The following is a 17,586-nucleotide window of genomic DNA, read 5'->3' on the forward strand; positions in this document are numbered from 1 at the left end:
CAAGAGCAAAACCAGAACCTGGTAAAACATGTTTATGTCAATGAGCTCTTTGCAAACTTTCTCTTCTGTGTTCCCAGCAAACTGCCTTTTATTGTCATTTGTTTTGGGAAATGTTATGGGATGCATGATCTAGGAGTTTGCCCATAAACCAGTTCTCTATCCACCCTTTTTGGTGGGAACTGGTACAGAACATGAATTGTATTTACTACCAGAAGGTTGTACCAGTATGGGTTTAGAAAATCTCTAAATCTGTGATTTTCAGCTTGTTACCAAGTTTGTTTTTGAAAGAAACAAGTAAGACAGATGGTCCTGGACTTGGAGACTCTGTACAGCTAAAGATCAACTGCTAACAGGACAACTTCACTAAATTCAGGTAGGACCATCTGTTCTTTTGTGGCTATTTCTTTATGGTCTTCTTGTCCACATCCAGCTCCCAGGAACCATCCCACAAATCCTTGGGTCTATGGAGTTTCCTCACGTTTATTTAAAAACCTCAGTAAAAGAGTGAATAAAAAGAAGCAACTCTGTCAAAGTCAAGAACAAACCAGTACCTTTCTCTTGCAGTCATCCTCTATGAAAAGTTTATTTTTGAAACAAATACCCATCTGCCTTTCTAATCTTTCACACATACTTGATCAGTTTCTGTTGTGCTTCATAAGGGCAGCTGCTCATGGCCATTTACACAAGCAATTCCCTCATGTGTCTAAACCTGCCTGAAGTATTTTTTTTAATTGAGGTATACAGTATACAAGTTGGTTTTTTTTTTTTTTGTTTTTTTTTTTTTTACTCTTGAGCAATAAGCAACAAAATCAAAGAATCTCACAGTATGTTGTTTTTGTTTTCTAATGACTCAAGCCTTTTTATGGATTCACTTTTGGAGTCATCACTCCATGTGGCCAGCAGCAAAATGAAAATAATTTGCCACAGACTACTGCCTACCATAAACAGGATGAATAATTAGTTGGGGTGGCTTCAGTAATTAAATAAAATAGAAGGAAAAAAAAACCTAAGGACTACATCTGAAGTTGTAAATTTAATTCATGCTCAAGGAACAAAAAGCTGTGCTAAATCACCTCTAGAAATATAAACAAAAATGATCATTTACTTGCTTTGGTAAAAGGGATATCGTATTCTTCACTTTTTTTTCTCCCCCATGTAAAAGCTGCAATCCTGCAACAAGGGAGAGGCTGGGGAACCTCCACCAAAGTGAAAGAGCCTTTTGGATAGATACAGGACCACACATGGGGATTTTACAGCAGGATTTGGGCCAATATGCTACACTAAAAAAGAACAATTGGGAAAGGGATATGAATCATAGCTGAGACAGTATCTTCATTAAAATACATTCAGCATTTCAAAAGGCTCCAAAAATCAGTCCTCCAGCTTTTATAATTTAAAAGACCACAGAGCAGAGAAATGTGGGTATGTCAGTAAATACACTCACAAAGATTGATGAAAGCTGTAAAGATCACTGGAATTCCTTCAGCACACCTTGGAGAGGAGCAAGATCATTTTTCATTACTCTGCCTCCTCACTTAGGTGGTCTATTGATCATATCAAAAATGATTTCACCATTACATGCTCTTTTACAGCACAAGTTGGATTGACACCCAGAGCAGCAGTTCTGTCAAGGCACAGTTAACACAGCCCTTCCCAGCTAAAATAATTGGGATGCCCATTAGCACAGCAATACACACAGACTTTTACTGCTTGTGCTCTATTGTTTAATTTTCCCAAACAGTGGTTAGCCCTTCTCCATTTTTCTCCCTTGTCACATGTGTATTTTCTGGAAAAATCTCCTTGCCCAAGACTCTTCTCCTGGGAAGCTGAGAAGCCTCAGAGAAAAAGGAAAACCATATCATCTCATTTGCTTCTCCTGTGTTTTGCTGCTTTGGAATGTGGTTGGAGATTGTTTATCCAACAGGTGATTGTTTCATTGGTTTCATGTGAATTGTTTTTGACTTGTTGGCCAGCAGGGGCCAAGCTGTGTTGGACTCTGGAGAGGGAGTCACGAGATTCATTAGTATCTTTTCAGCCTTCTGTCTGTATCCTTTCTGTATTCTTTAGTATAGTTTAGTATAGGTTAGTTTAGTATTCTTTAATATAATATAGATAATAAAATAATAAATTAATATTAAATTAAATAATTATAATAAATAAATTAATTAAATTAAATATTAAATTAATTAATAAAAAAATAAATTAGCCTGAGAACATGGAATCAGATTCATAATTCCTTCCAATGATGGGGGTCTCAGAAAATACAACACTCCCTGAAGTATCACTCCTTTTTCCTCCCCTCCTCTTTAATTCCTCAATGAATTCTCCTCTGGAGCTCTCCCTTGGATAAGCAATGTCTCACAGGGTAACCAACACCGCCCACAGCTGTGTCCCACAATGGCCCCACGCTGCTGCCACTCCGTCTGTCCAAGGCTTTGGTCACGGTGCCTGAACTGCTCCAAACACTGCCCTTATTCATCCAAACGTGCACAGGGAGGGGCTTCCAGCAGGATTCCTTTACCTGTTTCCCCACCACAAAACAGTGCAATAAATGGAATGGGTCATGAGCTACTTGGCTGGTAATGCAAACCTAAGGCTTGACAAGTCAATAAAAAGCCAATCCTTCCCTCCCCAGCCACACATAGGGAGCCAAGGCTGGAGGCAAACAATTTGGATATGCCTGCACAGGGAGCTTAATGAACCCCATTATTCAGCTTTTGTGGGCCAACACTATGAAAACAATAATGTAAATTATCAAAGTCTGACTAGTGCACCACTAAATAGCACCCGAAGTTCAAAAGTTTCTTCACTGATTTATCTGTATGAGAACAGCCCTGTTAAAAACTGAAGCTCCTGAATATACACCAAAAATGATTCTGTAACAATCAGGTGCATTCCTGGAAACTGCATAGGGCAGGACTCCTCAAACTAGCAGCAAAGTCTTGGATATCCAGCTTTATTTCCACAACTCACATGGAGCTTGAACAGTTTTAAAAGAACAAATATTCATGTTACAGCAGCAACTCAGGTCCCCAGTGAGCTTTGGGGAGCATCAACACAGTCCTTGCCTAATTTCTTTCTTCAGCCAGGTCAATAAGAATCATATGGATGTATTTGTTAAAACCTTCTTCTTCTTCTTCTTCTTCTTCCTTTTCTTGGTGCCATGACCTTTCAGAAGCTAATTGTGTATGTGTGTGTGCAGTTTTCCCAGGAAAATTCAATCTCTGGAGAGTTTGCAACTCAACTCTTCTGTGTAAATTAAGCTTGTTGTAGAGAGAAGATCCCTCATTAAGGCATCTCTTTTTTGGTGAGCATACAGTTGGTGGCACTCTGCATGTCACAGGTGACATTCTATAGTTCTGTGGGATTTCAAAAAGTATGAGGGAAGAACTGATTTACTAAAATTTCGTGTTACACTTAAAACAACAAATTCTTGAGCAAACAGAACTGAAAGAGGGCAGGGTTAGATTGAATATTGGGAAAAAATTCTTCCTTGTGGGGGTTGCAGAAGTTCTTAGATGAATAATCTAATCAAGAAACTTGGTGTAATAAACTAGGTCCTGTCCTCCTAGTCCCAAAAATATTCTTCTGGGTCACTGATATTATAGAGAGGTCACGTCTATGATCACAGGATAATTTCTCTCTCAACCCTTGGTTTTGAGATCCTCTACACAGAATGTCAGCTGGTTCTGCTCATGGCCTTTGTCATGGGGGTGTCATTCATGCAGCTGAATGAGCCCCCACACAGAAATAACTTGGGCTTGGACTGATAATATCCTACCAAGTAATAAAGATTTTTAGTGGGGCCAATTAAGTATCTTGGTAACAAAATTTTTTTCACCCCTAAATACTTTTAGGATTTTATCTTACAATCCACAGGTTATTTAATATACATTTTTATAGGCACACACAGAGGTATCTGTGCATGTGTGTGATTTGTTTTTGGAGAAAGTCACGTATCTACTCACTTAAAAAATACAGAAGACAAGGGGCAATTTCATTAGAGCAGCAGGTCAGGTTTATCAGTTAAACATTGTTAAAATGCCTGTCTTTCCCCTTCTTCCTGGTTCCCTGCTGATGGCAGAGTTATGATAGGGGTCTGGAGCAAAAGTCTGAAATTTAAGGTAAATTTGGATATTTGATTTCACAAAAAACATATATCCTGCTTCCAGGGCACAGATACACTGGAACAGCACCCAGTGAGTAGTACTGTGCTTTGTGGTCTGGCATTAGTGTCAGCAGCCATGTGTTTTTTCTTAAAAGCTGTATTTAAATGCAGCATAAATTTATCAGAAGTATCAAACATTACAGCATGTACTTTTGCTGAAGTTTATGTCAGCGGTAGTAGTAGCTGGAATGTCAACACTTTATCAATAGATATAATTTAAAAAAACTTATGTGTATGAAAAATGATAGTGCTTAGGAAAAATAACAAGACAAAAAGAAGCCATGATGTAATTGAATAAAAGTATTAAACCCTACCCATCATTTGCAGTTCATTTAAAATTTTAAAGTCTGTGCTTTTTGTTTTGCTTCTTTTGTTTTGAAAAAAGATAGCATCACTAGTTCCTTCCTATACTAACTCAGTTAGCAATCTACCTTGATAACACTGGAATGGGAAAAAAAAAGTGAAAAACCTTTCCAACATATCATTCAAATCATATCTAAAAAAGTGGTCATAAATATTTTAGAACCCAAGCAAACCAATAAGAGCAAGGCCCATTAGGGATAAGATCTTTTACAACAAATTAAATAAAACAATTTATTGAAGCCTGGACTTGAGATAAACTAGATTTACTAGCTGACCTTTTATTCATTTAAAGAACAAAATTAGCTCTAATTGCATTAGAATGGAATCCAGTAAATTTCTTCTAATGTGGCATCCATGCAAGTATTGCTGTAATTGTTTACAACTAAGATGGAAATGCTTTGATAATAATCTACTTTCTTCTTATTTTACTGTGCAGTTAAAACACTTGCAAAAAAACTCTTAAGTAGGACAGTTTTTCCAATATTGGTCTGTCCATCCATCAGCAATAATACATTTTCATGTCTATTAACCCAATGTTGTTAATAGCCACTTCTTGTGAGCTGATGCATGTTGTGAGAACATTTGCACTCCAGACAAGCCTGAATGCAGGTATTACTACTTTGAATCTGGGAGAAATATGTACTTCTTTCACAAACACAAGAGAAAAGACTTTCCTGCTGTTGCCATCACTGCTTTGTACACTGGCCCAAGCAGAGGAATCAAGAAGTAAAATTATAAAATCATAGAATGATTTGGGTCAGAAGGGACCTTAAAGATGATCCACTTCTAACCCCCTGCCATGGACCGGGACCCCCTTCCCCTATCCCAGGTTGCTCCAAGCCCCACCCAACCTGGCTTTGGACACTTCCAGGGATCCAGGAGCAGCCCCAGCTTCTCTGGGCACCCTGTGCCAAGGCCTCACCACCCTCACAGGGAAGTATTTCTTCCTCATATCCCATCTAACCCTGCCCTCTGTCAGTTTGAAGCCATTCCCCCCTATCCTGGCACTCCATACCTTTGTAGAAAGTCCCTCTGCAGCTTTTTTGGAGCCCCTTAGGCACTGTAGGGGGCTCTAAGGTCTCTCCACAGCCTTCACTTCTCCAGGCTGAAGAGCCCCAGCTGCTCACTGCACTGCAAAGGCATTTTGCTCACTGCTGTTGTGTTACTCAGCCAGCTTGTGTTGAGTTTATGGTGTGATGTGCATCTCTATTCCATGCACCATCAATCTGACACTTCTGCTTCAGACTCCTGAAAGCCCTGTGCCTCATGAAGATCTGTAAGTTCTATTAAAGACGTTCTACATGACATTCCCCCAAACAAATTAACTTCCAATTGAACAGGTACTTGGGTACTTCCAAAAGCCTCCAAACAACTCTTCTCTCTAACAGAGAAATTGAAATAACCAATTTCTCCATCTACTTTCTACTCATATCAAATTCTAGGAATCCCTAAAATTTTTCCTAGCACCTTTCCATGGAGATTCACAGTATCCTTAAACAATCCCATGCCAGTTAACTCCAGAGACAAGCTAACTGAAATACAACATTTTTATATGATAATTGCCAGATATTTAGAAACTCATTACCAACACAGATGAAACATAAGTTTAACTTCCTTTTACTATAACACATTAAAAAGCATTTCTTTCTGCCTGCTATGAGATCCTTAGATGGGGGCCAAGGTGCCACAAAAGATGTAAAAATGAATCTGGAAACAAAGTGAGTTTCCCAAAAGCCCATGAAAAGAGATGTCAGTATCTCAGACCAAGGGCTGGCAGGGATGACAATGATGCACCCACATGATTTGTAGCAAACAGATGGAGTCTGAAGTCCCCTCTCAAAATGTGTGTGGGTATGAGAAACACTGCAGTGAGATAAGGCTGGAAGATAACTGGTGCTAAAACTATGGCTTCAGAACTTTAATTGCCTTGAAAATATGAGTTAATTTCCCCCATATAAACACTCTACAGTCCTTGGAAAAACGGAATTTAAAAGCACCCATGTCTCCTCAAGGAGGAAAATGGATCTGTGGGCTTTCAAGGGACAGCATGTCCAGCCATGCACATTCAAATCATGCTCAGCAGGACAGACAAGTATTCTGAGAGAGCTGGAACTTTGTACAGCAACCTGAGGCACAGAAATTTTATATCACACTCAAATACTCTGAAAGGAAGAAAGCAAAAATGGTTAATAACTGGGATGTGGGTGTCCCTTAGGAACCAAGGAATGACTGAAGTCCCTTAGCAGCTTCAAACCAATAAAAGCCATGGTTATCTACTGGGGAGAAGTAGGACAGCAGAGAAAAAGAAAATAATAATCAAAATCCCATTTAACTTCTAGAGCAGACAAATGAGTGTTTAGGGGGTTTGGTTCATAATGGCTATATAAGAGAGACAACTGCATTAGCAGTATTTAATGTGAGGAATGGAAATGAAAGATCTGTGTGTGCTCATGTTTACCATTGGACATGAAAGTGTGCTTTGTGCCATGAAATCAACACAAAAAACCTGATTAAAAGAAACCCTTCACATCCAAGACAGGAGCAGCCTAAGAAGCCCGGTGACGCATGGCTTCCCCAGCCTCTCCAGCCTCCTGTTTATGCTGCATGATCTCAGGATAGGGATCACCCTATTTATGCTCATCCAGTACAAAGTAACTATTATTTGTACAACAGCACCCAATAATTAGGGAGCTAATGAAGCAGCACTTGAAATGCGTTAGGCACACTCATGAATAATCATCAACGGTTATAATAAAACAGATGTGTATAAAGGAATTCCAACTGTTGTGTTTTAAAGCATAAAACAACTGTTAGCTGGGGAGTGTTGTGAAACTTAGCTGTAGGTTACACTCAGGATAAGCATCCATTACAGAAACCTCACTAAAATGTCACTGGAGGCATCATGCCAGCCCAGATGGAGTCCTGTAATCCATGCCCTAGAAAGACATGGAATGGGACACACAGTAGGATGGATGGAAGGTGATGAGTCTCACTTTGCTGCATAAATGTGATTTGCCACTAATTTTTAAGCTTTTCCCACTGAAGAGCTCCCACAGGTGCCAGAGGTGAGCACACACCTCACAGATGGATTTATTTGTACTTACATCTTGTCTTGGCCTGCACCCACTCTTAAAGTCAGCCGAGGAATAACCGGAGATGGAGCTGGAACAACTGGTTCCACCTTTATCTGTACAGGAGAACACAATCATCAATCAAAGACTGCAAGCAGACTCCCAAAATATATTAATTACATGAAAGCACTGATGGAGTTAACCAGAGTATATCAGCTTAATGAAACAAAACTATGACAGACTAATCACTGTTCTCTCACACTTTGTCCTATGGCGTGGATGGGTCTCAGTCTGCAGGGAGTCCCATCTGTAGAAATTCACAAATACAAACTCTAAACTAAAAAAATCATCTTGCTGCATTTGTACCTCCTGATACAATTTGTTAGCAAATCTTCCTGATTAAGTACTTTTCTGGAGACATGAAACTTCCCAGTTTGTTTCTAAACAATGACATGAAATGCTTTGATCTTAGTGCTCAAACTTGTCAGGCACCCATTGGTGTTTGCACGTTTTTTCTGAGATTTAAATTCAATTATTTCCCAGGTTCATCATATAAACTTACCATGACTCTCTTGAATCAAAGGAAGCAAATAAACTCCAAGCTGAATTCACCAACACTGAATACTTTATGAAAGTTCTTATCCACACCAGGCATAACAGCAACTGCATTTTACTGCAATTAGGCTGAGGTTTTTAATGACTATTTTTCAAGTGGCCTGGGATTCCAATCTTGGTATCTGGTGGAGTTTAGACCACTTGAATATGTCCTTGAACTTATGGAACCAGTATATGCCAAAATTACCAACTCCCATTGAGCTACTGGTTTGCAAAACCTGTCCAGAATGACCACAGATGCTACAGCTGACACTGTAATGATTCTCCAGGCATTCATTACTCAACTAATGTCCATATATGACAAGTATATATACATTATATAGAGAGAGATATAAATATAAAACCAGAGATGGAGACTGATCTCATTTTGAGAATGTGTGTCACCAAATTTAATAAAACAACCACTTGGCTGAATCTGCTCCAGGAACTTAGACAAAACTAATATGCATACAACTAAATGGAAACTTGATCAAATTTCCAGTTTCATAAAGCTTTCACAGAAAAAGGGAGGGCAAACAATCAATGCAAAGCACAGAATGTAGTGTGGGAGAGAGCAGGCCAGAGTGGGAGGGCTCAAGTGGGACTTATTTTGAGAAAGGTGATAACAAAATCTCATGCATTTTGGCAAAAGAATTGGAGCTGCTCTCCAGGAGATGTCTAGGCCAGAGAGAGAAAGAGAGCAGCCTGAGTGGTGTTCCACAGTGAACTGTGCTTTGCAATGCAGCTCTCCATGGATATGGATTAGCTGATTTCACAGGCCTCTCTGCACTCTTTGTTTATGTAGAACCATTTTTTGTTACATCATTCCCCTGGAGTGTTGCAAGAGCTTTTTTCCTCTGAAGCTTCTTGTGCCTGCAACAATTTCACTGCCATCTTCCATAGGTGACAGGTGAGTCTTTTCTCTGTTTTCCCAGCATCTTAACCTGTAACATCACCCACTGCTTAGAGACTGAAACTGAACCCTGGCTACTGCAGGCTCAGGACTATGGCTTTGCACAGCCCATCTTGCCTCTTTTCCTGCAGGTTTCTCCTCCTTCTTTAGTGCCTGTTTTGAACACAAAACGTCTTAGGACAGGCATTGCTGCTGCAGCTTCCAGCACACAGCACAGAGAGATGCCCACATCATTTACAAAGGTCCTTGGTCCATTCTAAACAATGGTGGTGTGGGCTCACAGGGCAGAAGAAAAGCACATAAACCACTTTATGCTCAGATACCAACAACACAGTCTGCTAGGAGAGGAAAACAGGGCTCCACCAGAAGGCTACATCTTTTCCTTTGATACAAGAGGACAGGAAGCATCTTTCTACAAAGTGGGTTTGTGTGTAGGGTTTACATCATTAGACCGGGGAGAAAACTAAGGAGCATTCACAGTTACATCCTGCAGAGCTTGGTCTTCCTCTACACTGATGACAGGATTTTGACACAGGAGCAAGGGCAGCTCACTTTGGGGCAGCTCTGGCAAGCCCTGATGCAAGGAGGGCTCCGTTTCTCATGAAGCAGTTCCTCAACTACTTTAGTTTCCAGCTCAGCTTATTAAGGGTAGCTGAAACTGGGTCAGCAGCTGCTCCCTGAGCTGCTCAGTCACTCCTACAGCATGCCTGGTAATCTCTGGAGTACAAATGGGGTGTAACTGCTCCAAGTGTTTGCTTTTCATCTGCTGGAGCTCACAAGGCAGTGCCCCAGATCTCCTTTTCTGGCTCTGTGGGCAGCACCCAACACCACTGCAGGGCACGGAGCTGCAGGCAAGCCCTGAGACAAAGCTTCTCCTCCTTGGTGCCATCACCAAACACACCCAGCATGAAGCCTCCAGCTTCTGTTTTCTGCCATTTATGCAGTGTTCTGTTTGCTGCTCTGTACCTTTCAACAGCCTGGGGCAAAATTCCAGGAAAAACTTGATAAAAACGGGATTGTGATGCTCACAAAGGTAATAACTACAACAAGGCTCAAAAATGGGAACATTACAGCTGAGTCAGTTTTTGTTTAACTACAGCAATATTAGAAATGGGACTCTGATATTTCCTCCTGGCCATCAGGAGCTGAAACTGCAGTGAGCCCACAAACTCATCTCCCAGGTTGTGCTTACACCTCCGAGGTGGATGCACTGTGGCAGATTAAATGTCCAAGCTGTAACCTGATCATCTGCTCTTGCAGCACAACTGCTGCCTAAATAAGTCATTGTGTGATCTAAAAGCTAAATTAAGGAAACATGTACTTTTAGGGGTTAAAATGAAAGAGCAGCATTCTGGAGTAATACTGGGAATTGGGGCCAGCAGAAGAGCATTTACAGTGGATTACTAAGCTTCCCAAATCACCAAAGAGGTAAAGTCCAGCAATATAAGACTCCTTTGTAGCTAACTAAAAATACATTGTCAGTGGATTTGTCCAGTTTTATGTATAAGCAATACTTCTTTCACCTGAACTAATACTAGTAGTCATATAAGCCCCTTATTGCCATGTGCTGCATTTTTTTTGCTAATCTTCAAGGATTTAGCTTCTTTGCCACATACCTCAGGGCACCAACTGATAAAGCTCTAACTCTCCATTTTTCCAGGACACCAGCAGTGCGGCCTTGCAAAAAATGAAAATCGCTCAAGAGATTTAAAGGGGAAATTTATTTTTAAAATCCTGACTTGCAGCAAAGAGGTGGATTTAAAAAAAGCTTATCTCTCAAGAATCAGTTTAAATTTTAATTCTATCTGGGGACTCTTTCATGCATTTTAGCTTTAAAGTTTATCTTTTGACAGGGACTTTTTGCCAAGGTAATGGGCAGCTTTGTCAATTTAATTTGTCCAAGTTTTTATTAGTGTTGAACTCCTTTTCCTAATATATATATATATATGGTGAGTCTATACTGAAACGTTACCAGTTTGTATTTGTTTATGTGCCTGTTTATCACTCTAAAAGCAAACTTGACATAGACAACTGCAGAAGAAATGCAAAACTGAAAATGTGGAAAAAAAACCAAGCAACTCATTGCCTCTATTTTACATGCACTTATATTTAACTTATAAAAGAAATCTCAGCAGAAATTCTCAATGAAATACTGCCAAAGCTGCTCAGGCACAAGGGGCAGACAGATAAAATGGGGAATCTGTGAAAGTGTTGCTGCAGTCTAAAACCAGACATGAAATTACCATGGACAACTGGGCCACCACCCTGTTGATCACCAACTCATCCACAGCAGACAAACATTAGCTCTCCGCATCACCCAGATTCTGCATGGAAAAACCATTTGTAAACTTCAAAAATATATCAAGTTTTGAAATTAGCACTTTGTTGCAAATCCAGCAGGTAATGTAAGAATGGCAACAAAAGGAGAGTGAGGAATGTCCCAAACCTGAGCTTGTACAAACTGAGTATTACACTCAAAGCAGGCTGTAAAGAGCATCTTGGTAAAACTGGAATTCACACAATGATTCCTAAGGCTAAGGATAGAGATTTAGGAACTCTTGTATCCAAGGTTATCACACAGGAAGACAATCTCCTTTCTTTTCTTCTTTCTTTTCAATGTTAACAATTTAATGCGTATTATAAGGAGAAGTGACAAAAAAAATTAGAGCAAATCCTGAATTAGGGGAGCTGCTTCTAATGGGATTTCAAATCTGATAACATGCAAATATGCTGGTTTCATTTCTTAAATATTAAATATACTCTCAAGATTAGGTGATATTGGAAAGAAGAAATTATCTTTGGCTGATGTAAATCAGTAAGAGTTACAGGAATGGAAGGAGCTCAAACCCCTTGAAAATTAGCTCTCCCCTTCTGTCTCTCAAGCGTAAGACTCCAAAGAAAGGTGACATTTGAACACTTTGACCATAATTTGAAAATAATTTTCTTACTTCAAACAAATTGGAGCAACAAGGGGGCAGATTTGCTAAGGGAAGACTCAGCAACTCTTTTCAGCATGTAAGATAACATTTATTTGAAGGCAGTCTGCTTCTCATTTCTGTCCACCTGGGAATTTCCAGGCTTCTACAAACTTCGAAACAGCAGGTTTTTAGAAACAAAATTTAAAGTTTATATGAAAGGTACAGGGCTGCTGCCCTTCTAGTGGAAACCTACAGAACAAACTTTCTGCAGCACAACACTTCATCCCTTTGCTGTGTGTGTTGCTGTTGTGTCTGAGCCTCAGCTTTTCCAAGTGAAAAGAAGGTTAAGAAAAGCCAGGACAATCTCACATTTCAAATTCACAGAACTAGAATTCCACCATTTTCTTTTCCAAAGATGTGGGACAATCTCTAAAGCTCTTTGTGAACACCTTCCTTGGAGCTGTTATTATTAAGAAACACCAATCCTGTAACCATACTTCTTCTCAAAGCTCTTAGACAATGCTCAGCAGCAAACACAGGAATCTATGTGGATTCTTGAAGCAAGTGTGGCATCTCACCTCATCCAACCAGCTTACCTTTTCATGTTTGTGTTTCTCCTTTTCCTTCTCTTTCTTTTCTCTTTCTTTCCTCTCCTTTTCCTTCTCCTTCTTTTCCTTTTCTTTGTCCTTCTCCCTTTCTTTCTTTTTCTTCTTCTCTTTTTTGTCCTTCTTCTTCTCTTTAGGTTTCTCTTTGTCCTCAAATAGTTTTTCAGGTAGCATGGGAGACAAGGAAGGTAACATGCTGGGAAGCCTCATGGCAGATGGTGTGCTGAACAAGGGCATAGACATTTCTTTGGGAGGTAACACAAGAGGTGCTGATGGCACCTTTATCTTATCTTCCTTACCCTTATCTTTGAGTTTCTCTTTGTCTTTTTTATCCTTGTCCTTTTTGCCTTTCTCTTTCTCTTTCTTTTTATCTTTATGTTTTTCTCTCTCTTTTTTGGTATTGCCATCTTTCAACTTTACTTTTGTGTCAGTATCCTCAAAGTCCTTTAGTTTGAATTTATACGGATCAGGATCCTCCTCTTTGAGTAGTTCCTTCCACTGAAACTTTGCTTCCTTGTTTCCTTCCTTGTCTTTATCTTTCTCCTTGTTCTTTTCCTTCTCCTTATTTTTCTCCTTGTTCTTCTCTTTATCTTTTTCTTTTTGTTTTTCTTTCTTCTTCATTTTAGTTTTCAGCTCTTTTTTCAATTTCTTTTTCACTTCTGTCGATGAAGCCAACTTGGTTTTCTCCTCATAGACTTTGAGAAGAGGCTCTGGAGTTGGAGGTGAAGCAGAAGGAGAGGAGAAATAAGTGAAGTTGGTAGGTGGATTAGAAGGTGTCCCCATGTTTGCCTTCCGAATGACCTCATCAATTGAGTCATCCATTGTCCATGAAATGTCTGAACTTGAAGTCCCACCTGAGGCAGGAATTGGAGTTGCCCCCGCCTTATTTGCATTATTGGCAGGAACAGAAGGTTTAGGAGTAGTAGACTCTGAAATAGAAAGTCTTTTAGGGCTGGTAAAAATTTCCCCTTCTGATTCAGAGCCAGAGGAGAACTCGAAGGGATCCGGCTCTCGCTCTGCACATGCACGAGCGATCACAGCGTCGATTGAATCATCAATGGTCTTGTCCATGACCGGGACTTTCTTCACCTGGTTGTCCAGATTTGGCTTGGGGGCAGGCTCAGGTGGTGTCTGTCCCTGTTTCACTTGGATATTTTCCTTTCCTATCTTCTCACTCAATGCAGCCAGAGGGGGTCTACTCGGTGGTTCAGGCTTCACAGGTGGTTGTGGAACGTGAGCAGGAACCTTTGGACTTTTGGGACTTTTTGGGCTCTTGGCGCGACCCGGTGACTTTTTTTCTTTGGATCCAGGTTTTGGTGAACGAATGGGACTCCCAGCTACCACTGGTGAGGGTGTAGTTTTCGGTGATTTTGTCTTTTGTCCTGGAGAACTTGTTTTGGACTTTGTTTTGGGTACGAACGGCTTTGCCTCTAAAGGTTTGGGGGTGGGCATTTGGGGTTTTGCAATGGGAGCCAACATTGGTGGTTCTGGAGAAGGGGGGGCTAAGTCTGTACTGTCCTGAACGTGAACTGGAGAAAGCATTGGTGGGACTTTTTGTGTATTTATTGAGCTGAGAGGCTCACGTGGTTCCACAGTTCCATCCAAGGCGTCCCCTTTGGAAACAGACAGTTTTGGCCTTTTCACAGGTGGGAACTCCTCAGCATCAGGACTTTCTAATGGTCTCTTGCTCAAGTAGTTCTCATCATTAATTGCCTCATCCTCTTCCATATCTCCTTCTTCTTCCAGTGGGACCTGCATGGCCTCTGCAGATGTACCTCCATCGGTAGGAACCTGCTCCTCTTCCTCTTCTGCAACAAAGAACATTTAGAAAAGCATTAGGATAATTGAAATGTGTTTTATAGAAACAAACAGGCATCACAACAAATATTCACGTGCAGCTCAGCGCAGAAGAGACAACTGGCCACCGTTCTTACTGGTTTGCTTGAAGGAACATGTGGCACCTTCTGTGTCACATCAGCCACCACTGGAACTGGCAGGTGCCCTCACTGCAGTGTAACACTGAACCCATGAGCAAAGGAGAGGAGGGTAGAGTTCACCTATGGCAGAGCTTGCAGAGCAGGCCCAAAGTGTCAGTTCTACCCAAAACCACCCTGAAAACTTCTTCATTCGTTTCTAAATGAAGGGAAAGAGGTTGAAGCATTTTTTGCTGTAACACAGTGTCAAAGCAAAGTATCAAAGCAAAACTACCCAGAACTGTCTTTCTTGCCTATATCTCACACAAGTTTGACTGCAGCTTAACTACTAGGAAAACATCTTCCTAAACCTAGTTTATTCTTTCTGAAGCAGCACAGGCTGAAGGTTAAAGCAGAGGACTAAGCCCCATTCACCTGCCAGGTTCTGTCTCTGATACCATCTCAAGAGCTGCTGCAGGTGGACATTATCTGTTATGACTTCATGGGAATGCCCCAGCATCATGTGTGTGTGTTGGTTCAATTAGGAACGTGCCTTTGAAATGCATTTTCCCATCATCTCCCTTATTGTTGTTTTGTTTGCATCGTGGGACAATCCTGGAGTGCATATGCCAGCTTCCTGCAGCAGTGAAACCAAAATGAAGGAATTCACCTAGCACACTTCAGAGCAAATGGGCACTTGGGCTGTGAGACCAAAAGCCAGCTTTTGAAAACATGATAAACCTGAAATCTACACAGTGCAGACATCAGACATCAACTATTCCAAACCAGTGTGGATACCATCTGTGTGACTGCTCTGTTTTTTTGTTTAATAACAATCATTTTTTTCCCCTACATACAACACCATCTTCAGAGCCACTGGTGACATTATGGTGCAGAGAAAGGAGAAAATCCACTTGAGATCTCCCAACAAATCCACAGTAGATTTAAAAAGAGAACCTCTGATCTCCACAACCACAGCCAAGTACTTTATCCTCTTTGATACACTTCCTCACTTTCAAAATGGAATTATCCGAGCAGGAAAAAGGGTTCTTAGGTCTGAATAAGAACGTCTACACAGGCATTAACCTGACACATTTGTATTTGGAGTAATTACATCATTACACCTCTGCTGGTTAACATTCCTACACAGACAACCTCATTTCACTTTACCCCAAGTTTCTGTTTACCCACCTGCAAAAACTCAAGACATTTTGTCTATCAGGGTTTCTGAGGAAGGATATCCAGTGCCCTAAGATTCTCACATGAAATATGTAGTAAAAAACATTTATGAGGACAGTGGCTAAAACCCAACTTCCTAATGAGCAGGTGGCTTTAATGAAAAAAGCACCAAGAAACTTGAAACATTCCACTAAACACTATTTAAAACTCAGCAAGAGAGCATCTTTCTGAAATATCTCTTTTCAAGGAATTTATTTTCAGGTTTTCTGCGCTGGTGTTTCTCTACTGTAATGAGTCAATGCTCTGATTTAGGAGAGTTGAGTCAAGAGCCCTGGGCTGCAGCACAAATCTTGCCAGCATCACAAATTAAGTAAAATGAGCTAGCAAGTCTGGCTTTCGCCAGGGCCCAGAGGATTTACAGCAGCCAGCCCAGAGAGGAGACTTTGCCTGAGGATAAAGTCTTAGCCTTCCGTGAAAAACAGAAATGTTAGGGAGTTAGGTTTTGCCTGGCTGGGCACTGACATTGAATTTTTTAAACGGCAAAGTTAGAGTATAACTGAGAAATCACTCTGGACTGAGCCTGCACCTGCTATGGGGGAAAAAAATCTGCTTCCCCATCATGGAAGTAATTTCAATCTCTGTTTAAGCTGCTGCAGAAATCAGCTGCCTTCACCCGCTCAGAAGGTTTTGGGGATGAAGAATCAGCATTCATCAGATGTCACACAGCACTGGTTGCTACTGAGCAATTCCCTCCAAACCCCATTCCACCTACTTCAGAACTGAGAGTTTGTTTTCATTTAAAAGTAGGAGATAAAATTTAAAATAAACACCATACTTTAAAATTGGGATTTAGAGAAATCTTCTGCCTCAGCCACAAGATGAAAAGTATAGCCAAATTAAAATATTAGGAAAGATAGGGTTTGATGATACAAACTCATTTACAAAAGAATAGTAATATTAGAATAGAGATAGGAAGATTAACCATTTAAATACAGGAAACACAGGGATAAAAAGAGTCAATAAAGTGGAACTGCAACAGTAAAAAATTTACATTTACTAGAAAAGTCAGAACATTTATTTGCTAAAGATTTCTGCCCAGTGTCCATTTAGACAGCCCCTCTCTTACACTGTATCTCACAGAAGGGCACTGCAATATTTCATATTTTTATAACTCCTTCCCATCCCAAGGTGCTTCTCATGTTTTACCTACTCAGGATTGCAGAATACCAGCAGCTGCTGGATCAAAGACAAAAAAACAGTTTCAGAGGAGCTTTGGAGAACAGGGACTGGAGTTCTGTACAATAAAAAAAAGAGCAATGCTTATTTTTTTTCTAATAAGGCCAAGTAAAGTTTGCAGCGGGCCCACGAAGTTTCTGTGATCTTGTGTGGAGGTGCCAGGGAAGGGCAGAAAGGTTAAAGTGCAGTTTGTAGAGGTGAGACAAGAAATCGGGGCGTCTTGGCTCCAGCTTTCATGCACATTCCTGCAAGCCACAAAGACAACTTAGTAAGGAAGCAGAAGCATTACCATCCCTTTTATATGGACTTGGATTCCCCAAAACATCTGGAAAAAATTGCCTGGGTCAGTCCTGAACAATCCAGGGACTAAGGAAGTTCATGAGCACTTAACTACTGACACACATTCACCACTTTTCAGACATGCTCAGATGACAATCTGGAATCCTATCGTGGTCAAATGAAATCCAAATTTCTCTTGGAACAAGGCCACAGTCTGATCCTTAGCAAGGACTGGTTTTCTGCCAGGCAGCAGCTTTCAAACCTGAGCCACCACAGCTGCGGCAGAAAACAATGAAGCACTTTTTTTTTTTTTTTTTTGGGGGGGGGGGGGGGTTTAGTTAATTAGA

General features: G+C 40.6%; 1 protein-coding gene across 1 annotated transcript in view; it reads right to left on the reverse strand.

Annotated features, from left to right (window-relative positions):
- TAF3 (TATA-box binding protein associated factor 3) overlaps positions 1-17,586 on the reverse strand; it is a 104,947-nt gene that overhangs the window by 13,380 nt on the left and 73,981 nt on the right. Inside the window, exons 2-3 of the mRNA XM_005429659.3 lie at positions 12,624-14,440; positions 7,636-7,718 (exon numbers count right to left, since the gene is read on the reverse strand). Coding sequence (XP_005429716.1) covers positions 7,636-7,718; positions 12,624-14,440 — 1,900 coding nt within the window. The remainder of the gene's footprint in view (positions 1-7,635; positions 7,719-12,623; positions 14,441-17,586) is intronic.

Source organism: Geospiza fortis, unplaced genomic scaffold, assembly GCF_000277835.1.
Source record: "Geospiza fortis unplaced genomic scaffold, GeoFor_1.0 scaffold230, whole genome shotgun sequence".
NCBI classification, from domain to species: Eukaryota; Metazoa; Chordata; class Aves; order Passeriformes; family Thraupidae; genus Geospiza; species Geospiza fortis.